The 25,428-nt window shown below is 40.5% G+C and overlaps 2 protein-coding genes and 1 pseudogene across 2 annotated transcripts; all 3 read left to right on the plus strand.

Annotated features, from left to right (window-relative positions):
• Positions 1-3,040: 3,040 nt before the first annotated feature.
• LOC148683869 (vomeronasal type-2 receptor 26-like) lies at positions 3,041-4,943 on the plus strand. The gene is made up of 2 exons (XM_088655839.1): positions 3,041-3,258; positions 4,610-4,943. The coding sequence occupies exons 1-2, from the start codon at positions 3,041-3,043 to the stop codon at positions 4,941-4,943; spliced, it is 552 nt and encodes a 183-aa protein (XP_088511965.1).
• A 2,588-nt stretch (positions 4,944-7,531) lies between these two features.
• On the plus strand, positions 7,532-14,144 carry LOC132592893 (vomeronasal type-2 receptor 26-like; annotated as a pseudogene).
• A 2,474-nt stretch (positions 14,145-16,618) lies between these two features.
• LOC132592894 (vomeronasal type-2 receptor 26-like) lies at positions 16,619-25,106 on the plus strand. Its single transcript, XM_060281116.2, has 6 exons — positions 16,619-17,562; positions 17,802-18,093; positions 19,357-20,214; positions 20,573-20,800; positions 23,190-23,316; positions 24,196-25,106. The coding sequence occupies exons 1-6, from the start codon at positions 17,303-17,305 to the stop codon at positions 25,104-25,106; spliced, it is 2,676 nt and encodes an 891-aa protein (XP_060137099.2). The 5' UTR covers positions 16,619-17,302.
• The last annotated feature ends 322 nt before the right edge of the window (positions 25,107-25,428 follow it).

Below are 25,428 nucleotides of genomic sequence, written 5' to 3' on the forward strand. Positions count from 1 at the left end.
TCTCCAGAGGCCACACTCTCCCCTTCCCGGCCCTGCAGCGATGGCTCAGCTGAGGCGGAGTAGTTAGGCCTCCCGGCAAGGGGGAGGCGGTGAGCACGGCGGGCCTGTTGTGGGACGTGGTGGCGGTGGAGGACGAGGCACCGTGGTCGGGGCTTGGCGGGAAGGCGCACTGCGCTCCCCAGGAGGCTTCGGTGCTGCTCTTCCCTGGCCAAGTCAGCTGCTGAGGAAAGTGCGGGCAAGGCGACAGGCGTGCGTGTGGGAGGGTGGGGGGATCCCTGCACCCTAGGAATCCTGGCACCAGGGCACGAGACAAGCTTAAGACACTACTGGCCTGCCTAGAAGGCCTAAAAAAATCTATGAGGAGAGAACTCATAGGTGAGGCAAGGGAACAGCAATAAACAGTGTTGTTACTCAGATGTTAACTATATGCTGGAGCACAGAGTGAAATTAACTGTCCTGTAAAATTCCAGGGTGGGTTGTTACAGGCAGGGCCGGATTTAGGTTTGATGAGGCCCTAAGCTACTAAAGGTAATGGGGACCTTTATATGTCCAGCAGTCCGTTGTCAACAACAACATGCCACTGTTTTTTGTGTTGAATATATGTTATATGGTAATTTATGGACCCAATAGGTATCTAAAGCCATTTGCACATAACGAAATATGTACCAGTATTTTATCAAAGTGCATTCAGTGTTTTCTTTTCCTATAATTTTTTTTTGGGGGGGGGCGCCCAAGAGATTGGAGCCCTAAGGTATGGTTTGTTTAGCTTATGCAGAAATCCGGCACTGGACAGGGATGCTATACAATTATCCAGTGCCAGTTTTATAAGCTTCCACCAATCAGGGAATGCTAGGTAAGGTTGGGAGGGAGAAAGTATATGGGGAAAGGAGTCGTCAGTATGTTGTTGGAACTCAGGTCTATTCCACTGATACATCAAAGTCAGCAGTCCGCAGTCACCAACCCAAAAAGTTATCTGGCTACAAAGGTTGGCTGACTGAAGGCCAAATATCAGAAGTTAAATGCTGATAGGGCAGAGGCTCAGTGGTTGGCCAGTACCCAAGTTTAGAGATTGGGAGATTTGCCTGTTATGGATGGGGTTTTACTCCCTCTGAAGTAACAGCTACATACCGTAGTCTCGGGATGCTACTGGAAGCCAAGTGATGGGAAGCCAAGTGATGTCAGCAGCAAGGAGTACCTTAACCCTTATTCATCTGGCAAACTGAATATGCCTATTCCAGTAGCCTGGATTCTGAGATCTATGCAGTGGCAATCACAATACCGTATTAGATTCCTGTAATATAACTTTTGTGGACCTTCCCTACCCACAGGAAACAGAACAAAGTATCACAGCCAGCAAAGCATATAAATGTAATTGCCTTTAAATGTAGCAGATTCTTTACTAGTCACTTGACTGAGTTAAAAGAAATGGAACATATATTTGCAGGACCCTGAAATTCAGTATACAACATTTAGAGTACAGTACCAGCTTCTTTGGCCAGGAAACACCCTCCCCCCCCCCAAGAAAAACCCTGCCTTATGTTAAAATCTTGAACATTTTAAGTACTGCACTGATAAAGAATCTTACTAAGTAAATTAACTATCAGTAAAAATATGTGGGGCAAACAATACAGTTTATGAACAACACGGTTTATGAATTTTCGGTTTACGAACGCCGCGGACCCATCTGGAACGGATTAATTCACTTTCCATTACTTTCAATGGGAAAGTTTGCTTCAGTTTATGAATGCTTTAGTTTATGAACAGACTTCTGGAACCAATTACACCCATGCTTCGGGTTAAGTACGCTTCAGGTTGAGTACTCCGTGGACCCGTCTGGAACGGATTAATCCACTTTCCATTACTTTCAATGGGAAAGTTCGCTTCAGTTTATGAACGCTTCAGTTTAAGTACTCCACGGACCGTCTGGAACAGATTAATTCACTTTCCATTACTTTCAGTGGGAAAGTTCACTTCAGTTTATGAACGCTTCAGTTTATGAACAGACTTCCGGAACCAATTGTGTTCATAAACCGAGGTACCACTGTATTGCAGAATGATCTGTTGATAGAAATTTATCCATTAACACTACAAGTTGTGTCTTGTATTTCCTCCAAACCGGGCCTTCCATTTATGCCAAATATGAATAACCTATGGACGAACTTGACTCTAATACTGGACAGATCTGGATCTAGCAGGCTATATAACACTGGCTACTCTTTACCCCTCAAAGGGGAAAAAAGAGTGTCTGATTAAGAGAAAAAGGAAGGGAAAAAATATTCTACTAGTTTTTTTTATTATTCAGGATACAACCTCGGAAGTCGACAACACATTGGGGAAATGATAATCATACCCGTCAAAATTGCTGGTTTATGCAGTTGACATTCAGCACATGTTAGCAAGATCAAAAACAAGTGTCTGAAGGCTATAAAACACTTGTATTCTTCAGAATTAGATCTAGGTAGAGGCAGGGCCCTGTCATTCTTCTGTTAGATTCTTTCACTTATATGTTAGGATATATTTCAACAAGCTGCTTATTATTCTTGAAACAAAAACAAACATAATCACTCAAAGTAAAGTGAGGAGATAAAAACCTGGGTCTAGAGTGCATGAGTCCCACTGCCATCAGCGGGAGCGGGAGTCACATTCAACGAAATTATTCTTCATCCAGCTCAAAGAGAGAATAGATGAACAATATTAGCTAGAACAGTAGTCTTCCTCCCCCCCCCCAGCATGGGCCACTTCTTTTATTTTGAATCCTGTGTTTTATTGTATTCCAGATTGAATTTTATAGAATCCAAAATTATAATTGTTTTATAGACATGCTGTGGATAGCCTGAATGAAGTATGAACACCACTGGTGGTCGACAAGCAGCAATTTGAGAACCCCTGAACTAGAAAACAAGCATACTGGCATCCACATTCCATAACAGACCAACTTGTAAATCTGTGCAGCCATAGTATTATACACCATTCAATTGAAGCTGTAGCAACTGAGGCTTTCAAAACGGACATTTGGATGGGTGGTTTTTCCAACAAGGCTATGATGGTGGTGGTGTTGGTGCTTATACTGCTGTGTCATACTGTATGCAAGTCACATTTTATTAATTGCAGCATTCGTGATGACCTGCTCCCTATTCCTCATGAATTTTACCAGCCAGGGGACCTTGTTATTGGTGGGATTGTTTCTCAAGTCTTCTACCTCTATGATTTACTTTCTCTCTTGGAGCAGCCTACACATATTGTGCCTCGTGAACCTATGTAAGACACCATCTCCCTCCTACCCTCCTCTCAAGCTTTTGTAATATGTTCAGACCATAATTACCAGGAACTCATATTTAAGGAATATTGCATTTATTTATTTATTGTGGGTGTGGAAAGATGATATGTTGGCAATGCTTGGAGTTGTTAATATATATTTTACCTTCTAGATAATATTGCTAAGCACAAGGAAATAATAAGCTTTCCCTCCCAAGTGCCAGTGAAACGAATGGATCTGGTACATTTTCTCTTCTCCTCTGCAGAATTACCTCATCAAGGAATATGATACTCACATATTACATGGGTGAAATTCAGTTTTAATGGTCCGTGGCCCACATCATATCTCACTGCCTTAGAAGCATAGCTGCCAAGTTATCCCTTTTTTACAGGGATTTTCCCTTATGCTGAATAGGCTTCCTCGCGAGAAAAGGGAAAACTTGGCAGCTATGCTTAGAAGAGCTTCTGTATAATAGGTTCATTGCAGCTCTTTGAAATGCATTTAAACGTGCACAGATAAAATATTATAGGGGGTTGGGGGTTTTCAAAGGGTTTTTGAATTGGTCCTAAGTAACTGTGGTATGGTTTTCAAATGTATGTAGAATATTGTAAGATTTGCGATTCTATATTCTACTTGTAATCTTCTCTTTTCATCGCCTAATCATAGATGATCTCCAGGAGCACTAATATATCCAGATCATAAATGAGCCAATATTAATTACTAGATATGACACCATCTTATACTGTATTTCACATTTAAGACCAGTAATAAAATAGTTTGAATTAAAAAGGTTGTTCCTTGTATGCTAATGAACATTTTATACATATAAAATTGTTGATGGCTAAGCGAAATATTTAGCCACCAACCATAATAATAATAATAAAATTAATAATAATAATATCTTTATTACGGTCATAGACCAGCAAAAAAGAAAAAGAAAACCGGCCACCAACCATAAATTTTATATATAAAATTTAAACTGATATGAAATCCTTTATGTATATGGTAAAATACGCTAAGGGACATAATACTTTTCATTACTAAGGTGGGTTTTTTTTTACCTATTGTGAGTGTTCTCAAATTTGGTGGTTGATGTTTAATTTTCAAAATTCCACGGTTCTTCTTTTATGCTCTTTGAAGGCATGAAACGTGCAGGAACATTTTGAGCATACAATTCTTTTGTTAAGATATTTTATTTTCATTTTACTTTGAATTTGTTTTCTTCTAAGGGTAGCAGTTTCACTGGAGTCTTGAACAGATACAGATGACAAATGAAGAATACAAATGGGTTTTTTTATTGCTTTTGTTATTATTATTATTATTTTAAGAAAATACCTGTAACTTACATTACAGTTCAATACCTAAGAACTACCAGCACATCTTGGCCTTAGCCTTTGCTGTAAAGGAGATAAATGAGAACCCCGACATCTTACCAAACATTTCTCTGGGATTCCATGTTCTCAATAGTTACTACAGTGCTAGGATGACCTATAAGGCCACCATGAGTCTGCTTTCTAAACAGGAAAGATTTTCTCCTAACTTCAAGTGTCAAAATCAAAACAAACTGATAGCTGTTGTTGGAGGAGGCATCTCTGGAATCTCTGCCAATGTGGCCACCATTTCAGCAATTTACAAGACTCCACAGGTAACCTGTGTACATAGGGGTATGAGCATTAGAGATATGTGAGCTTTGTGATGTGGCTGTAAACAGATAAATTCAAGTATAGGCTGAATTAAAAGAACCAAGGAATTGGATCCAATGCTAACCATATTTAGTGTGGACCTACTGAAATTATTCAGCATGACTAAGTTAGGTTTCACTGGATGTAGGTTTAACTGTATACAACCCAATGTTTCCAAGTCTCCAAAAATTTCAATTCCACTTCCTTTCACACTAGTAAGACCTCATGTTGACTACTGTGACCAATTCCAGTAGCCACACTTAAATAAGAATGCCTTAATTTCAGAAGAGATTAAGAGGAAGTGAGTAAATAATGACAGTATTTTGGAAAATACATGATATAGGAAAGGGTGAAGGAAATGTGTCTCTTGAAAATGAGTTCGAGGTGCAACATTACAGCAATCTTCAAAAATTTAAACAACTCTCAAATTGTTGTTGTTTAGTCGTTTAGTCGTGTCCGACTCTTCGTGACCCCATGGACCATAGCACGCCAGGCACTCCTGTCTTCCACTGCCTCCCACAGTTTGGTCAAACTCATGTTCGTAGCTTCGAGAACACTGTCCAACCATCTCGTCCTCTGTCTTCCCCTTCTCCTAGTGCCCTCCATCTTTCCCAACATCAAGGTCTTTTCCAAGGATTCTTCTCTTCTCATGAGGTGGCCAAAGTATTGGAGCCTCAGCTTCACGATCTGTCCTTCCAGTGAGCACTCAGGGCTGATTTCCTTAAGAATGGATAGGTTTGATCTTCTTGCAGTCCATGGGACTCTCAAGAGTCTCCTCCAGCACCATAATTCAAAAGCATCAATTCTTCGGCGATCAGCCTTCTTTATGGTCCAGCTCTCACTTCCATACATCACTACTGGGAAAACCATAGCTTTAACTATACAGACCTTTGTAGGCAAGGTGATGTCGCTGTTTTTTAAGATGCTGTCTAGGTTTGTCATTGCTTTTCTCCCAAGAAGCAGGCGTCTTTTAATTTCGGGACTGCTGTCACCATCTGCAGTGATCAAGGAGCCCAAGAAAGTAAAATCTCTCACTGCCTCCATTTCTTCCCCTTCTATTTGCCAGGAGGTGATGGGACCAGTGGCCATGATCTTGGTTTTTTTGATGTTGAGCTTCAGACCATATTTTGCGCTCTCCTCTTTCACCCTCATTAAAAGGTTCTTTAATTCCTCCTCACTTTCTGCCATCAAGGTTGTGTCATCTGCATATCTGAGGTTGTTGATATTTCTTCCGGCAATCTTAATTCCGGTTTGGGATTCATCTAGTCCAGCCTTTCGCATGATGAATTCTGCATATAAGTTAAATAAGCAGGGAGACAATATACAACCTTGTCGTACTCCTTTCCCAATTTTGAACCAATCAGTTGTTCCATATCCAGTTCGAACTGTAGCTTCTTGTCCCACATAGAGATTTCTCAGGAGACAGATGAGGTTATCAGGCACTCCCATTTCTTTAAGAACTTGCCATAGTTTGCTGTGGTCGACACAGTCAAAGGCTTTTGCATAGTCAATGAAGCAGAAGTAGACGTTTTTCTGGAACTCTCTAGCTTTCTCCATAATCCAGCGCATGTTTGCTATTTGGTCTCTGGTTCCTCTGCCCCTTCGAAATCCAGCTTGCACTGCCTAAGCCTGCCTTGTAGAATTTTAAGCATAATGTCACAGTGGCGCTGGTGGCTACTCTAGAGTAACGACTCCTCACAGCTCTGCATTTTATCCTTTTATTTAGTGCAGTCTATTTACAGTGCTGAAACAGTGCTATGTACATGTCAGTCGGGTGCAGAGCCTCCGAATGGAGATTCCCGCGTTTTCCTCCAGCAAAGTAGCCTGGGGATACTAAATCTCCGCCCACGACGTTTCCTGCGCAATTCCGGGGTCGCTGGGATCGGTCTTCTTCCCACGGTTTCCCTGCTTCCCCCTTCCGTTCCCAAGCGGCGCCTTGGCTCGGCTACCTTGCCCGAGCCCTGGCTCCTACTTACTGATTCCTCGCTAGAAACATCCCCCTCCCCGCTCCCACTTCCGCTTGGCGAAGAGCTTGTGGTTAAGATGGGAGGTGGCTGTCTATAGCTTCTGTCCCTCACACATAACCTTGCTAGCGTGTGAAATGAGCGCAATTGTGCGGTCTTTGGAATTGGGATGTAGACTGATCTTCTCCAATCCTCTGGTCATTGCTGAGTTTTCCAAACTTGCTGGCATATTGGGTGTAGCACCTTAACAGCATCATCTTTTAAAATTTTAAATAGTTCAGCTGGAATATCATCACTTCAACTGGCCTTATTATTAGCAATGCTTTCTAAGGCCCATTTGACTCCACTCTCCAAGATGTCTGGCTCAAGGTCAGCCACCACACTACCTGAGGTGTACGAGGTCAAAGATCCAATGATAGGACAAATGAAACAGCCATTTATGGCAGAAAGTGTGATTTTGGTTTTCAAAAGATATTGAACTAGAAGGCCTACAGGACCAACTGCAAAATATTGATTTTCTATCCTCTTGCAATCTGTCTCAGAAATATTCATACATATTATTACAGCTCACCTATGGATCATTTCTACCAGTACAAAGGACAAAAATGCTATTCCCATTCTTGTACCAGATGGTCCCCAATGAAGCCCAGCAGCACAAAGGAATTGTGCAGTTACTCCAGCATTTCAGATGGACCTGGGTTGGGCTTTTTGCCGTGGATGATGACAAAGGGAATATGTTTTTACAGACAATAGTGCCAATGCTTATCCAGAATGGCATCTGCTATGACTTCATAGTAAACATACCAAAATGGAGTTATATGGATGAGATGGTAGACGGGTTTTTTAAGCACTTGGATGCCTATCTCATTATGTTTGAAAGAAAAGCCAATGTATTCTTTGTATTCGGGGAACCTCCATCCTTTCAAGTTCTAAGAGTGATGTTGTTTCTAGCACCCTTGGCGGACTTGCCCCCTCTTGGTAAAGTGTGGGTTATTACATCCCACTGGGATTTTGCATCACACTCTATTCAAAAGATTTGGGATCTACAAACCTTCCATGGATCCATATCTTTCACAGTTCACTCAAATCAGCCATTGGGATTCCAAAATTTCCTTCAGATGCTAAGACCTTCATGGTCCCAAGGAGATGGTTTTATCCAGGACTTTTGGGAACAGGCATTCAGCTGTTCATTAGAAATGTCTAATTGGCAACATCAGGAAAGGAAATTCTGCTCAGGAGGAGAGAAGCTGGAGAGTCTTCCTGGGACCTTATTTGAAATGGAAATGACTGGCCACAGCTACAATGTCTACAATTCTGTCTATGCTGTGGCTCATGCTTTGCAAGCCATTTACAAATCCAGTTCCAATGGTAGAAGGTTAGGAGAACGACAGGAACTGTTTTTTCAGAATGTGCAACCATGGCAGGTAATTACAAGAACATTTTATAAATACTATGTTTTCCTCAGGAAGCACAATGAATTTTAAGTGTGCATGATATAAGTCATGTCTGTGGTGGTTTTGATTTCATTTCTGGTCCCCCCCCCTTTTGACAATCCATATTGATAAGTAGTAGTGATCCCATGATAAAATATTGTTATTTTAATTCATAGTCACCCACCAACATGGTGCATATGGAAAGTAATGATTGTTATGATTATCAAATAATCATTTAAGGTTTACAATTCAATAATAAGACATGACTGGCCAATGGATGAAGTCATCACATACACTGTTGAAGAATTTTGAAACAGTTTCCACTTTGTTGATACTTTCTTTCTATCTAGGTCCATCATTTTCTAAGGACTATGTCATTCAACAATAGTGCTGGGGATTCAGTGCGTTTTGATGATAATGGAGAATTAGTTACAGGTTTTGATGAAACAAACTGGGTTATTTCCCCGAATGGTTCGTTGTTTAGGGTCGAAGTTGGAAGACTGGACCCTCAGGCACCTTTGGGAAAACAGTTAAGCATAAATGATGATCAAATTGTGTGGCATAAAGTTTTTAATCAGGTGAGACATAGCTCTGCGGCAATTGATGCTCATTCAAACAAGATGAGTTTTAACAAAGAGAAATGTAAAGTACTACACTCGGGCAAAAAAATGAAAGGCACAAATACAGGATGGGAGACACCTGGCTTGAGAGCAGTATATGTGAAAAGGATCTAGGAGTCCTGGTAGACCACAAACTTGACATGAGTCAACAGTGTGATGCAGCAGCTAAAAAAGCCAATGCAATTCTGGGCTGCATCAATAGGAGTATAGCGTCTAGATCAAGGGAAGTAATAGTTCCACTGTATTCTGCTCTGGTCAGACCTCACCTGGAGTACTGTGTCCAGTTCTGGGCACCACAGCTCAAGAAGGATACTGGCAAGCTGGAACATGTCCAGAGGAGGGCAACCAAAATGGTCAAAGGCCTGGAAACGATGCCTTATGAGGAACAGCTTACGGAGCTGGGTATGTTTAGCCTGGAGAAGAGAAGGTTAAGGGGTGATATGATAGCCATGTTCCAATATATAAAAGCAGGGCTGGCTCTAGGTATAGTCCCGGTGGTGCGGGGTGCCAGGGCCCTGGGCCGGCAGGCAGGTCACTGCACGGAGCGATCTCCGTGCCTCAGCGCCAGGGCGCCCGACCTGCTCGAGACTGCCCTGTATAAAAGGATGTCATCTAGAGGAAGGTGAAAGATTGTTTTCTGATGCTCCAGAGAAGTGGACACGAAGCAATGGATTCAAACTACAAGAAAGAACATTCCACCTAAACATTAGGAAAAACTTCCTGACAGTAAGAGCTGTTCGACAGTGGAATTTGCTGCCAAGAAGTGTGGTGGAGTCTCCTTCTTTGGAGGTCTTTAAGCAGAGGCTTGACAACCATATGTCAAGAATGCTTTGATGGTGTTTCCTGCTTGGCAGGGGGTTGGACTGGATGGCCCTTGTGGTCTCTTCCAACTCTATTATTCTATGATTCTATGACTCAAAATTTTCAAAAGCTTTGAAGGCATTTAACTACATTCCAACTTTAATTTTTGTGAAAGCCCATGGGATGTTTTATTATTTCAGTAATCTTTTTTTAAAAAACAGTATTATATTCTAGTTTTAATGAATTCCTATTATATGCTTTATTTTACATCTCCTCCAATAAATAAATTGTTTATTTCATGAATAGATTTCAGGATAAGGGGCTACATATTATCTGTAATAGACCCTTTTCATTTTAATAGATATTTAAATATTTAAGGGAGGTATATTCACCTATTTCAAAACTATAGGTTTCTATATACACTACCAAACATACATCTCTCTGTAGTTGCAGTGAGGAGGCAATATAAAAGTTCAAGGACACATTCTAGTCAATGAAAACAAAAGCAAAAAAGAGGTACATAAAATGAAACATACAAAGTTCTCTCCACAGGTAAATCTTAACTAGACAACTAGAAAACAGTGAGTTTTCATTTCTTTTCCCAATCTACTTTTGTGTGTGATCTCTTATGCTCTCATTACTAATCTCTCTATAATGTTTCCCCCCCCCCAAAAAATATTCATTTTATATAAACTTACAAAAACAAAAATTACACAATACAGCAAACTAACAACAAGATAACAAACAATACAGATAAATTATTATCTATTCATCTTTTTCTCAAACCATTATTGTGTACTTCCCCAACCCCACATCTGATTTTCATTTCGACTCATCTTTAGCAGTTTCATGAATCATATTCTTAATCATTTTTACGACTTAACCATTACTATAAATTTCTCACATTATTACACTTACTAATGTCCCTCTTACATTCTAAACTATCATCTACTTCTAATCCTACAGCCTAAAATTAAATTCCAAGAATATCCAAAATCTTAAATGTTGCAGTATCTTTCTAAATAAGCTTTAAAAACCTTCCAATCTTCTTCCACTGTCTCTTCCTTCTGGTCCCAGTGTCTCCCAGTCAGTTCAGCAAGTTCCATATAGTCCATCATCTTCATTTGCCATTCTTCAATAGTTGGTAATTCTTGTTTCTTCCAATACTTTGCTATTAAAATTCTTGCTGCTGTTGTGGCATACAAAAAGAAACTAACATCCTTTTGTGGAATTTCTCCCCCACTATTCCAAGTAAGAAAGCTTCTGGTTTCTTAATAAATGTGTTTTTCAACACTTTTTTTCAATTCATTATAAATCTTTTCCCAGAAGTCTTTTACTTTAGGGCACATCCACCACATGTGATAAAAGGTTCCTTCCACCTCTTTACATTTCTAGCACTTATTGTCATGTGTATGATAAATCTTAGCTATCTTAACCAGTGTTAAATACCATCTGTACATCATTTCCATCATATTTTCTCTCAATACATTGCATACAAGACATTACATTACATGCTCAATACATTACATTACATTACATCCCCTTTTCCACATCCTGTCCCAATCTTCCATCATGATATTGTGCCCCACATCTTTAGTCCACTCAATCATTACTGACTTCACTTGTTTGTCTTTTGTATGCCATTCAAGCAATAAATTGTACATTTTAGAAAGATTTTTCATTTTTGCATCTAACAATTCTGTTTCCAACTTGTACTTCTTTATCTGAAAACTAATTTTCTTATTCATTTTAAACACTTCATTTATCTGGACGTATTGGAACCTATCATCCAATTTATCTTTAAGTTGATCATAAGGTTTTAACTTAAATTGGTCCTCTACTTCCATCAAAATGTCATTATACTTAACCACTTGTCTTCCATAGTAAACCTTTTTTGTTTCTTAGCCTCCTAAGGAGAAAACCACCTGGGTGTTTTTTCTCTATAATGTTTCTCTACAGGTGCTTCCCCTTTCTGTGTGCAATGACTACTGCTATCCTGGGTACAGCAGGAAAAAGAAGGAAGGAGAGAAATTTTGTTGCTATGATTGTGCTCCATGTCCAGAAGGGATGATCTCTAAGTACAAAGGTGGGAGTTACAATATTAAGTATGCAGTCTTGAATGCATATGGAGGTATCTTGCAATGCAAAGTTTTGAACAAAAAATAAAAAGCCTACTGGTAATAATTAATTTTTAGGAGTTTCAAAGCATGTGGGACTGAGTAAATTGTGTTCATCACTATCTCTCAGTCTAAGCAACCTCACAGGGTTGGTGTGAAGCTCCCTAGCTAGGTACTTCCACTGTCACTGACAGTCATTCCTAGAACGTTCCATTCCCAATATCCAAAAGAACCTTTTCCTAGTAGACCTTCTGGCATTTCAAAAATATACCGTGCTTTTAATATTGCTTCATTTAATTGGTTTTTATAATCTTTCTGCATATCCAATATCAGATGTGAGCACTCATTGTGGAACATTTGTTCCTCAGCAGCACTGAAAAGCCTGCACTCACGGAAACCCAGTTTTGGAGTTTATTTTACATACCCTGATGATAATATCACCTACATATTGAGGAGCATTTCACCATTATGTTTTCTCCGCTTTGATAATCTTGCAATGCAGCTTCTAAGATTCTTAAGGACCGCAAAAAAGTTAAGAACCAATGCTTTAGCTGTATAATGCTCAATGTCTGAAATATTTAACCAACTCTTCCATTATTCCAGATATGGCTGCCTGTGTGAAATGTCCAGAAGATGAGTACCCCAACCATGGCCAAACCCAATGCATTCCCAAGGTCCCAAGCTACCTCTCTTATGAAGAAGATTTAGGACTCATCTTAGTTATCTTGAGCATTATCTTCTCACTGACCACAACATTAGTACTTGGGACTTTTCTGAAGCACAATAACACTCCCATAGTCAAAGCCAACAATAGAACTCTCACCTACATCCTTCTCCACTCCCTCCTGCTCCTTTCTCTTCATTGGACAGCCTGGGAAGGTCACCTGCCTTCTCCGACAAATCACTTTTAGCATCATCTTTTCTGTGGCCCTTTCCAGTGTTTTGGCAAAAACCATTACTGTGCTGCTGGGATTCATGGCAACCAAACCGGGATCCAGGATGAGGAAATGGATAGGGAAAAGGCTCGCAAATTCTATTGTCCTTTTCTGCTCATTTATTCAGGCTTCCCTTGGTATGCTTTGGTTAAGTACATCCCCTCCATTCCCAGATACGGATATGCACTCACTGCATGGGGAAATCATACTTGAATGTAATGAGGGTTCAGTGGCCATGTTTTATGGTGTCTTAGTCTATATGGGTTTGCTGGCCACTGTCAGCTTCATCTTGGCTTTCCTTGCCAGGAAGTTACCTGACAGTTTCAATGAGGCCAAATTTATCACTTTCAGCTTGCTGGTATTTTGTAGTGTTTGGTTGTCCTTTGTTCCCACCTATCTGAGCACCAAAGGAAAATATATGGTAGCTGTGGAGATCTTTTCCATCTTGTCCTCTGGTGCTGGGTTACTGGGTTGCATCTTTTCCCCTAAGTGCTACATTATCATACTCAGACCTGAGCTTAACACCAGGGAACAACTAATCGGCAAAAATAGTAAAAGAACATGAGTGCATATGTTTCTTTCTGCTTGTGTATGTAGTTCATTGGAAATGCTGGTGGCAGGGATGTCATAAGAATTCGATTATGGGTACTTTCTTAAGCAAATGTCTTTCCTTAAATTCTTGTGTGCAGAGTTTGGCCAGAAACATTCCATTTCAATTTGGTTCTCACTTTAGTTTGCTAACATCCCATGCATTAGAATGCAGAATTTCCTATTTAACTGTTCAGTGTAATCCCAACTCAAATGAGGACACTATTATTAACTCATACGTTTTCTCATTCTGAGGGTCTCAAACATTTAAATGGCTTGGAACAATTTTCTTTGTATGTCTGTGTTTGGATACGCACACACCCACACACACACTCCCCATACATACAATCAGTGGCTCAAAATCGTTTAAGTGGTTTTCCAGTACAAAACCAATTATAAAATATAGCCACATGCAATTAAAATACAAAGTAAATGAACTTCATCTGAACACCAATGATTGAAATATACCAGAGTGATCAAAATAATTAAAATAACAATTTATACTGAAGTTAGTGGGGGAAGCCAAATATGTTAACTTTCAAAGATTCCTGAGTCATGTGTTTTCTTGCTTCTACATTTTCTTAGCCTAGCAGAAAGAACTTCAAATGAACTGGCAAGATTTTGCTTGCCTCTTTGAGAAAAACCATCCTCCAAAAGTCATAAACATGAAAAATGAGTGCTAACATCCCCTGCATTTAAATCCTAGATTGAATGAGGATGCAGTTATCAACTCATATGATTCCTTCTCATGTGGGTTCCAAACATTTAAATTACTAGGAACAAATCTCTCACTGCCTCTCTCTGCCTCTCTCTGCCTCTCTCTGCCTCTCTCTCTCTCTCTGCCTCTCTCTCTCTCTCTCTCTCTCTCTCTCTCTCTTTCGTGTGTGTGTGTGTGTGTAAATATCCACATACATATGATTAGTGGCTCAAATGACTTTCAAGTGATTCACAAGTTTTGTTTTTTGTTTTTAAAAAAAGCCATTAAAATGCTCTGGGAAGAGCTCTGGGAAACCAACAACCAAAAGCGATTTTTTTAAAAAAAAAAAAAATTAATGATCTTTAAATGGAGCTTATATCTTTCGGTAAAATAACTCTCAATCACTTCAATTCACATCATTATTCAATGACAGTTCCTATAATAGGAGCACTACTCAAAATCCTCTTTGGAGTTTCCAGAGCACAGTCCCATTTCTCCTTTAAGGACTGCCATAAGAGGTGGAACAGCTATCTTTGAGTAGAATTCTGGAGAATTTCTGAGGAGAGTTTGAAGAAATTCAGAGAGCAAAGAGAACCCAAAGACTGCAAAGGATGTGAAAATAATGAACCAGAGCAGGACTGTATACCCACTGCAATTGTTTCCATTGGTTTCTTCCCTCTCCTTCCTGCCATGTGAAGGGGAAGAGTAGCCATGGTGGGTGCAAGGAGTTGCTAGAGAGGAGGAACACACAAAAACCAAGCCTAGCAACCTGGAAATGCAGTGGCCGATTATGAGAACCAATCCTTTTTTTAGTTGGGAAATAAAAATGCAGCTGGGAGATAAAATCACACTCAAGGTTGAGGAATGCTGTCCAGAGACAGGAGGAGTAGACAAGCCAGGAGAAGGCATAAGAGGATCTGACGGATATTGACCAAACAAAAAGAGAGAGAAAAGTGGGGGCAAAAGAGAGGGTAGGTAGTTGGAGTTATGCTGATGAGAGAGGAGAAGAGGGTTTCAGTGAAGTAACTGTAAGAGCACATATAGAGAGATTTGATCTGTGAGGAGAGAACTCACAGGTCTGGGTTTTCACCTTCTCCCAGTGGCAAGGCAAGGGAACAACAATAAACACTGTTGTCATTCCAATGTTGAATATATGCTGGAGCCCAGAGTGACATTAACTGTACTCTAAAATTCCGGGGTTGGGTGGATGGTTACAGGGATGCTTTACACTTATCCAGTGCCAGTTTTGTATGCTTCCCCCAATCAGGGAATGCTAAGTAAGGTTGGGAGGGAGAAGGTATATGTCGAAAGGAGTCATCAGTATCTTGCTGGAACTCAGCTCTATTCCACTGTTACATCAGAGTCAGCAGTTGCCATTCACAACACAAAAATATATCGGGCTGCAGGGGTGGGCTGACTGAAGGCCAACTATCAGAAGTTAAATACTTGTAGGGCAGAGGCACAGTGGTTGGTCAGTTCCCAAGTTCAGAGATTGGGAGACACCTGTTCTGGGTAGGTTGTACTCCCTCTGAAGGAACAGGTACGAAGTCTGGGGGTGTTGTGGATCCATCTCTTTAATGGGAAGCCCAAGTGAGGACCTTAAACCTTCTTCATCTGGCAAACTGGATATGACTATCCAGTTGCCTAGATACTGTGATCTATGCATTGGCAACTTCAATATTAGATTCCTGTAATATAACTTCTGTGGATCTTCCCTGCCCATAGGGAGCAGAACAACTGACTCCTGCCTCTCTGACTAGAAGTCTGAAAGGGTAAACACCAAAACGAGTGAGCAATATTGATGAAGACTAACCGAAGCTCACCCCGGGGTTCCTGCGGTCCTGGCATGGCCCTAGCCCCTCAATCGGATTTTGGACGAAATCCAGGACCCCCAGATTCCTTTACCGAAATTCCCTGTTTCTGGAGGGGCAGGTGATGGCTACACCTCCCCTCCCCCATACCTCAATAAGCCAATGCCTAACCCCCAAACCTTACAAAGTTGTGACAATTGCTAAGGGGGTAGGCGAAAACCAAGAGGCTACAGCCAATCTGCCAAATGGAAAAATTCCTACCCAGCCCCTGTTCCAAAACAGGCGACCCAAACCAAAGCAAGGCCAAAGCAGCAACACCTAAAATTAGGGAGGGAGGGAGGGAGGGTGTTTGGCAGCACGAAGCAAGTGCCCCGGGAGTCTGCCGACCAACGTGTTTGGCCCAAACAGCCTGGCACGATCCCAGGGCCTGACAGTTAGCTTAACTCAGCAGGCGGGAGTGTCCTGGGGGTCAGAGCACAACCAGGACTCTCATTAAAGGGGATCCCATTTATGCCAAGTATGAATGACCCATGGATGAAGTTGACCCTAGTACGGGTCAGATCTGGATCTACCAGCTGTACAAGACAAGCTACTTATTATCAATAATAATAATAATAATAATAATAATAATAATAATAATAATAATGTAGGATTCAAACAAGAAGGGGAGAGGAAATATTCTAGCAGCTTTGTTATGCATGATAGAACATCACAAGTCAACAACACACTGGGGAATGATAATAATACCTGTCAAAATTGCTGGTTTATGCAACTGACATTCAGCACATGCTAGCGAGTTTCTAAAGAAGAGCTATAAAACACTTGTGTTCTTCAGAATTAGATCTAGGTAGAGGCAGGGCCCTGTCATTCTTCAGTTAGACAATCTCTCACTTATATATTAGGATATATTTCCACAAGCTGATTTATTTATTTTCTTTTTAAAAAATACATACAAAGTAAAGTGAGGAGATCTAGACTTGGATCTAGACTATATGAGACCTACCGGTACTCATATTAGCGGGAGATGTACAATACAAAATAGGACAGTGGTCCTGCAATGAGCCATCTGAAAATTGTTGAGGTTCTTTACAGATCACGTAATGGTCTGCTTGTTGTAGCAATTTTAAGGTGCTGAGGCTGTATAATCTTAAATAGTATGCTATTGCTTCTTTGATTTTGAATCCTGTATTTTACTGCATTACAGCTTGAATTCTATAGAATTCTAAGTATTCTTCACAGCCTGAATGAAGCAAGCAGACCACTGGTGGTCTACAAACAACAATTTGAGAACCCCTGAACTAGGACACATGGGTACTGGCACCCAAAATCCATAACAAGCCAAGTTGTGAATGAGCATTTGATTGATGCTGTAACAATTGCAATGCTATAGAGCATACCATGGGAAGTGACATATGGAGGGGACGTTTTGCCAACAGGATCATGGTGGTGATGGTGTTGCTACTTATACTGTTGTGCCATACTGTATGCAAGGCACATTTCATTAATTGCAGCATACATGATGACCCTCTTCCTATTCCTCATGAATTTTTCCAGGCAGGGGACCTTGTGATTGGTGGGATTGTTTCTCAAGTCTTCTTCTTGTATAATGTACTTTCTTTCCTGAAACAGCCTACACAGAATACGATTGGTGAACCTATGTAAGGCACCATGTCCTTTCCCCCTTTTCCTCAGTTTATTAACAAAAAAGCATGATCCCTAAACATTTTGAGCATTTAGTTATTCAGTGGAGATATCTTATTTTCATTATACCCTGAGGTATGTTTTCTTCACTGCAGTATTGAACAGATGCAGATGTCAAATGAATAATACAAATTTGTTTTTTGTTTTTTGCTTCTTTCACTGTTGCTTTATTAAAGAGCTGTAACTTACATTCCAGTTCAGTGCCCAAGAACTACCAGCACATCCTGGCCTTAGCCTTTGCTGTAAAAGAGATAAATGAGAACCCCGACATCTTACCAAACATTTCTCTGGGATTCCACATTCTCAATAGTTACTACAGTGCTAGGATGACCTATAAGGCCACCCTGAGTCTGCTTTCTAAACAAAAAATATTTTCTCCTAACTTCAAGTGTCAAAATCAGAACAATCTGGTTGCTGTTGTTGGAGGATGCATACCTGAAATCTCTGCCAATGTGGCCATCATTTCAGCAATCCACAAGACACCACAGGTAACTTTTAAAAAAATGTTTTTACAATAGTAGTACACCATCATAATTAGAGGAAAATGTCTGCAATCTTTTGGATTATGGGCAGCTGATGGGCAGGAACACTTTTTCACTTTATGGAAACATCTAGGGGTGAATGCCAGGGCTGCAAAGACAGAGGCAAAAGATTGCAGGGATCAGGAGATGTGACTCTTACTTTTGGGCATTCCATTATATTCCAGAAACACAAGAGCAAGCAGTGTTTATACCCACTGAACACAAAGGTATTTCCTCCTCCAGCAGGCAAGAGGCATCATCTCAATACAAAGACACCTTTTAGACACAAAAGATCACTTGCACATTCAGTATGGGATGAGGCCTGGCTAGAGACGTTTTGTCCTGTGCAGTGGCATGACCACTGACAGAGCAGAGACAGATTAATTTTAGATTCTATTATGTGAGGCATAGAGCAAGAAAATTCATTCTGTCCTTTCCAATGGGAACGGATGAAGTCAGTGTGAGGCCTCTATGTTACTACTCAGTGTGTTATTGAAACCTGATGGTGCAGATCAGGAGTAAGAAGCCGGTGGCTCAGTTTTCCCGAAAAGCTGCCTAGGTAAAATACTCACTTGCAATTGAGTATCTGAAATTTATTAAACAGTCCTAGCAGACAGAAATTCCACCAGAGGAACTCTTAGTAAAACGACAGATCATCTCCAGTGGCTGGACTGGGCTGTGGAATCCGAACATCACTAAGTTAGGTCCATTAATTTAGCTTTACCTGTATACAAAGTAATTTCCAAGCTTCCAGAAATTTCAATTGAAGTTCCTTTTGTACTAGTAAGACATCATGGTGACTACTGTTGCCACACTTAAATAAGAATGCACTCATTTCAGAATAGGTTAAGAGCAGGACAGTGCATATGGCCAGGGGAATAGAAAACACATCGTATAAGGAAAGGTTGGAAGAAATTGATATGTTCAGTCACTTGAAAATGAGTTTAAGGCAGAACATTACAACATTCTTCAAAGACTTAAACAGTTGCCACATAGAAGAGGTCAAAGATTCATTATCTACTGCCACAAACATAGTACTTTTTTAAGGTTCAAAATTCAGACTAAACATACTTCAATTATAAAACAAATGAAACATCCATTAGTTGCAGAAACTGTGATTCTGATTTTCAAAAGGATATTGAACTAGATGGCCTACAGGACCAACTGCAAAATATTGATTTACTATTCTCTTGTAATACAACTGAGAAAAATGCATGGATTTTATTACAGCTCACTTATGGATCATTTTTACCAGAACAAAATACAAAAATGCTATTCCCATTCTTGTACCAGATGGTCCCCAATGAAGCCCAGCAGCACAAAGGAATTGTGCAGTTACTCCAGCATTTCAGATGGACCTGGGTTGGGCTTTTTGCCATGGATAATGACAAAGGGAATATGTTTTTACAGACAATAGTGCCAATGCTTACGCAGAATGGTATCTGCTATGACTTCATAGTAAACATTCCAAAATGGAATTATATGGATGAGATGGTAGACGGGTTTTTTAAGCACTTGGATACCTATCTCATTATGTTTGAAAGAAAAGCCAATGTATTCTTTGTATATGGGGAACCTTCATCCTTTCAAGTTCTAATAATGATGTTGTTTCTAGCACCCTTTGCTGACTTGCCCCCGCTGGGTAAAGTGTGGATTATTACATCCCACTGGGATTTTGCATCACACTCTATTCAAAAGTTTTGGGATCTACAAACCTTCCATGGTTCCATATCCTTCATGGTTCATTCAAATCAACCCTTGGGATTCCAAAATTTCCTTCAGATGCTAAGACCTTCATGGTCCCAAGGAGATGGTTTTATCCAGGACTTTTGGGAACAGGCATTCAGCTGTTCATTACAAATTTCTAATGTGCAGCATCAGGAAAGGAAATACTGCTATGGAGGAGAGAAGCTGGAGAGTCTTCCTGGGACCTTGTTTGAAATGGAAATGACTGGCCACAGCTACAATGTCTACAATTCTGTCTATGCTGTGGCTCATGCTTTGCAAGCCATTTACAAATCCACTTCCAAAGGTAGAAGGTTGGGAGAACGACAGGAACTGTTTTTTCAGAATGTGCAACCATGGCAGGTAATTACCACTGAACATTTTTAAAAGTCTATGTTTTCATCAAGAAACATAGGGAAATCTAAGTCTGCGTGATACAGTTCCCCTTTCTGTGGTGGTTTTCATTTCCTTTCAGGGCTTTTCCACTTTTAGAAATCCATTATGATAAATATTAGTGGTCCTGTGATAAAATATTGTTATTTCAATTCAAATCACCCACCACCTTAGAGCTTATGGAAATTAATGATCATTAGGAATATGAAATAATCATATTAGGTTTCCAATTCAAGAACAATACATTATTGCACAATGGATGAAATCATCACATGCATTGTTGAAGAATTTTGAAACAGTCTTCGCTTTGTTGATACTTTCTATCTAGGTCCATCATTTTCTAAGGACCATGTTGTTCAACAATAGTGCTGGGGATTCTGTGTGTTTTGATGATAATGGAGAATTAGTTACAGGTTTTGATGTAACAAACTGGATTATTTCCCCAAATGGTTCCTTGTTTAGGGTCAAAGTTGGAAGACTGGACCCTCAGGCACCTTTAGGAAAACAGTTGAGCATAAATGATGATCAAATTGTGTGGCATAAAGTATTTAATCAGGTGAGAGACAACACTATGACATTTGATGTTTTGACTCAAAATTTTCAAAGGCTTTGAAGGCATCTAACTACATTCCAACTTTAATTTTCGTAAAATCCCACAGGATCTTTTATTATTTCATGTATCTTTTTGAAAACAGCATTATATTCCAGTTCTAATTTTGGTGGATTCCTATTTTTTGCTTTATCTTTCCTCCCCTCCAGAAAATAAATAAATTATTTATTTCATGAATCGGTTACAGGATAGGAAGCTATATATTATCTTTAATGGACCCTTTACATTTTAATAGATATTTCCATATTTAAGGGTGATTTATCCACCTATCCAGTTCAAAAGCACGTCAAAAATGCAAGTAGATAAATAGGAACCGCTACAGCGGGAAGGTAAACGGCGTTTCCATGTGCTGCTCTGGTTTGCCAGAAGCGGCTTTGTCATGTTGGCCACATGACCTGGAAGCTGTACGCCGGCTCCCTCGGCCAATAATGCGAGATGAGCGCACAATCCCAGAGTCGGTCACGACTGGACCTAATGGTCAGGGGTCCCTTTACCTTTACCTTTATCCACCTATTTAAAAAGTATAGGTTTCTACGTACACTACCAAAAATACATCTCTTCGTAGAGGCAGTGCTGAGGCAATATAAAAGTTCAAGACACATTCTAGAAAATAAAAAAGCAAGAAATAGGAAGCGAGAGAAAGAACATACAAAGTCTTAGCTAGACAAAACAGACAGAGATTAACCCTTCTTGCTCTAACTTGGGAGCTCTTCTTTCCTTCCTTCCTTCCTTCCTTCCTTCCTTCCTTCCTTCCTTCCTTCCTTCCTTCCTTCCTTTCTTTCTTTCTTTCTTTCTTTCTTTCTTTCTTTCTTTCTTCTTCCAGTCTCAAATCTTCCATTCTTGGGCAAGTTGATTGAATGGGTGGTTTCTGAACAACTCCAGGCATTCCTGAAGGATGCGGACCATTTGGATCCCTTCCAATTGGGATTCAGGCCTTATCATGGGACTGAAACTGCCTTGGTCGTGCTGGTCAATGATCTCCATCAGGCTAGGGACAAAGGTGAAAGCTGTTTTCTAGTTTTGATGGATCTCTCAGCGGCTTTGATACCATCAACCATAACATCCTTCTGGACCGTCTAGAGGGGCTGGGAGCTGGGGACAGTGTTATACAGTGGTTCTGCTCCTTCCTCCTGGGCTGTGTCCAGAAAGTAGTGTTTGGGGATGAGTATTCAGACCCCTGTGTTCTTACTTGTGGGGTGCCTCAGGGTTCTGTCCTCTCCCAATGCTTTTTAACATGCGGCCGCTGGGAGAGATCATCAGGGGGTTTGGGCTGGGTGTTCATCAGTATGCAGATGACACCCAGCTCTACCTCTCTTTTAAATCAGTGAAGGCAGTGAAGGTCCTGTGTGAGTGTCTGGATGTGGTTGGAGGATGGATGGGGGCTAACAGATTGAGGCTGAATCCTAACAAGACAGAAGAACTGTTTTTAGGGGTCAGGGGGAGGGCTGGTGTGGAGGACTCCCTGGTCCTGAATAGGGTAGCTGTGACCCTGAAGGACCAGGTGCACAGCCTGGGAGCCATTTTGGACTCACAGCTGTCCATGGAGGCACAGGTCAATTCTGTGTCCAGGGCAGCTGTCTACCAGCTCCATCTGGTATGCAGGCTGAGACCCTACCTGCCTGTGGACTGTCTAGCCAGAGTGTTACATGCTCTAATTATCTCCTGCTTGGATTACTGCAACACGCTCTACATGGGGCTACATTTGAAGGTGACCCGGAAACTGCAACTAATCCAGAATGTGGCAGATGGTGACTGGTGACTGGGAGTGGCTTCCAAGACCACATAACACCGGTCATGAAAGACCTACAATGGCTCCTAGTACGTTTCAGAGCACAATTCAAAGTGTTGGTGCTGACCTTTAAAACCCTAAACGGTCTCGGCCCAGTTAACCTGAAGGGGTGTCTCCACCCCCATTGTTCAGCCTGGACAGTGATATCCAGCACCAAAGACCTTCTGGTGGTTCCCTCAATGCGAGAAGGGAAGTTCCAGGGAACCAGGCAGAGGGCCTTCTCGGTAGTGGCGCCCACCCTGTGGAACACCCTCCCATCAGATGTAAAGGAAATAAACAACTATCTGATTTTTAGAAGGCATCTGAAGGCAGCCCTGTTTAGGGAAGTTTTTAATGTTTGATGTTTTATTGTATTTATTTCAAATATTTTGTTGGAAGCCGACCAGAGTGGCTGGGAAAACGCAGTCAGATGGGTGGGGTATAAATAATAAACTATTATTATTATTATTATTATTATTATTATTATTATTATTATTATCCCAACCTGCTTTTGTTTGTGATTTCTTATGCTCTCATTACTAATCTCTCCATAATGTTTCTCTACAGGTGCTTCCCCGTTCTGTGTGCAATGACTACTGCTATCCTGGGTACAGCAGGAAAAAGAAGGAAGGGGAGAAATTTTGCTGCTATGATTGTGCTCCATGTCCAGAAGGGATGATCTCTAAGTATAAAGGTGGGAGGAATAACTGATAAAATCATATTATTTACCTTTCCATAACACAACATAAAGTGTAACCCCTTGTAATGCAAATGGAGGTGGTTTGCAATGCAAAATGTTAAACAAAAAACAAAAAAAAACCTAACAATTAATTTTTAAGAGTTTTAAAGAGTGTGGGACTATGTGAATTTGTGTCCACCCCAATCTCTCAGTCTAAGCAACCTCACAGGGATGGTGTGAAGATCCCTTGCCAGGTAGTTCCACAGTCCCAATAGGGTATCCAAAAGAACCTTTTAACAGTGGACCATCTGGCATTCCAACAATATACTCTGCTTTTAATATTGTTTAATTTAATTGATTTTTATAATCTTATTTCAATAAAGAGCAGGTTATTAACTATTTAAAAAAATACATAATACAGGACATTTATGCTTTAAATATCCAATACTGCATGTGAAAACTCATTGCACAACATGGCAGCATTGGAAAGCCTGCACTCGTGGAATCCCAGCCTTGAAGTTTATTTTCTCCACTTTGATAATACTGCTTATAGGATACTGCTTATATGATTAATACTTCAAACAAAGAACAGAATGAATTGACAGCATAGCAGAAAAATGTAATGTTTAACTGTAGAATGAAACAACATGTAACGATGTGAAGATGGTTTATAGATTATGTCCATGTTGGGGGGGGGAATAAATTTCTAAAGCAATTAAATAAAATGAATGCAAACTTTTCTGTTTATGTATTTATTTGATTTTTTCTCTTAGGAGGGTGTACATCATTAGATTCTTACAGAGGTCTGTGACCCCAAAAAAGTTAAGAACCCAATGCTTTACCTGTTTATCGCTCAATGTCTGAAATATTTAAACAACTCTTCCTTTATTCCAGATATGGATGCCTGTGTGAAATGTCCAGAAGATGAGTACCCCAACCATCACCAAACCCAATGCATTGCCAAGGTCCCAAGCTACCTCTCTTATGAAGAAGATTTAGGACTCATCTTAGTTATCTTGACCATTATCTTCTCTCTGATCACAACATTAGTACTTGGGACTTTTCTGAAGCACAATAACACTCCCATAGTCAAAGCCAACAATCGGACTCTCACCTACATCCTTCTCATCTCCCTCCTGCTTTGTTTCCTCTGCTCCTTTTTCTTCATTGGACAGCCTGGAATCGTGACCTGCCTTCTCCGACAAATCACTTTTAGCATCATCTTTTCTGTGGCCCTTTCCAGTATTTTGGCAAAAACCATTACTGTGCTGCTGGCATTCATGGCAACCAAACCGGGATCCAGGATGAGGAAATGGATAGGGAAAAGGCTGGCAAATTCCATTGTCCTTTCCTGCTCGTTTATTCAGGCTTGCATAGGTACTATTTGGTTAAGTACATCCCCTCCATTCCCAGATACGGATATGCACTCACTGCATGGGGAAATCATACTTGAATGTAATGAGGGTTCAGTGGCCATGTTTTATGGTGTCTTAGTCTATATGGGTGTGCTGGCCATTGTCAGCTTCCTCTTGGCTTTCCTTGCCAGGAAGTTACCTGACAGTTTCAATGAGGCCAAATTTATCACTTTCAGCTTGCTGGTGTTTTGTAGTGTCTGGTTGTCCTTTGTTCCCACCTATCTGAGCACCAAAGGAAAATATATGGTAGCTGTGGAGATCTTTTCCATCTTGTCCTCTGGTGCTGGGTTACTGGGTTGCATCTTTTCCCCTAAATGCTACATTATCATATTCAGACCTGAGCTTAACACCAGGGAACAACTAATCAGCAAAAAAGGTAAAAGAACATGATTACATATGGCTTCTTTCTGCTTGTGATACATAGTTCATTGGAAATGCTGGTGGGAGGGATGTCATAAGAATTTCGTTATGGGTTCTTGCTTAAGGAAACGTCTTTCCTTAAATTCTTTTATGCGTAGTTTGGCCAGAAACATTTCATTTCAATTTGTTTCTGACATCTCCTTCATTTGAATGGAGAATTTCCTATTTAACTGTTAACTGTAATCCTACCTCAAATGAGACACAATTATCAACTAATAGGATTCCTCGTTCTGAGGGTCCCAAGCATTTACTGTAAAGTAAATGGCTTGTGGCTCAAAAAAACTTAGAAGTA

The sequence above is a fragment of the Zootoca vivipara genome, chromosome 12, assembly GCF_965207765.1.
Source record: "Zootoca vivipara chromosome 12, rZooViv2.hap1.1, whole genome shotgun sequence".
Classification (NCBI taxonomy): Eukaryota; Metazoa; Chordata; class Lepidosauria; order Squamata; family Lacertidae; genus Zootoca; species Zootoca vivipara.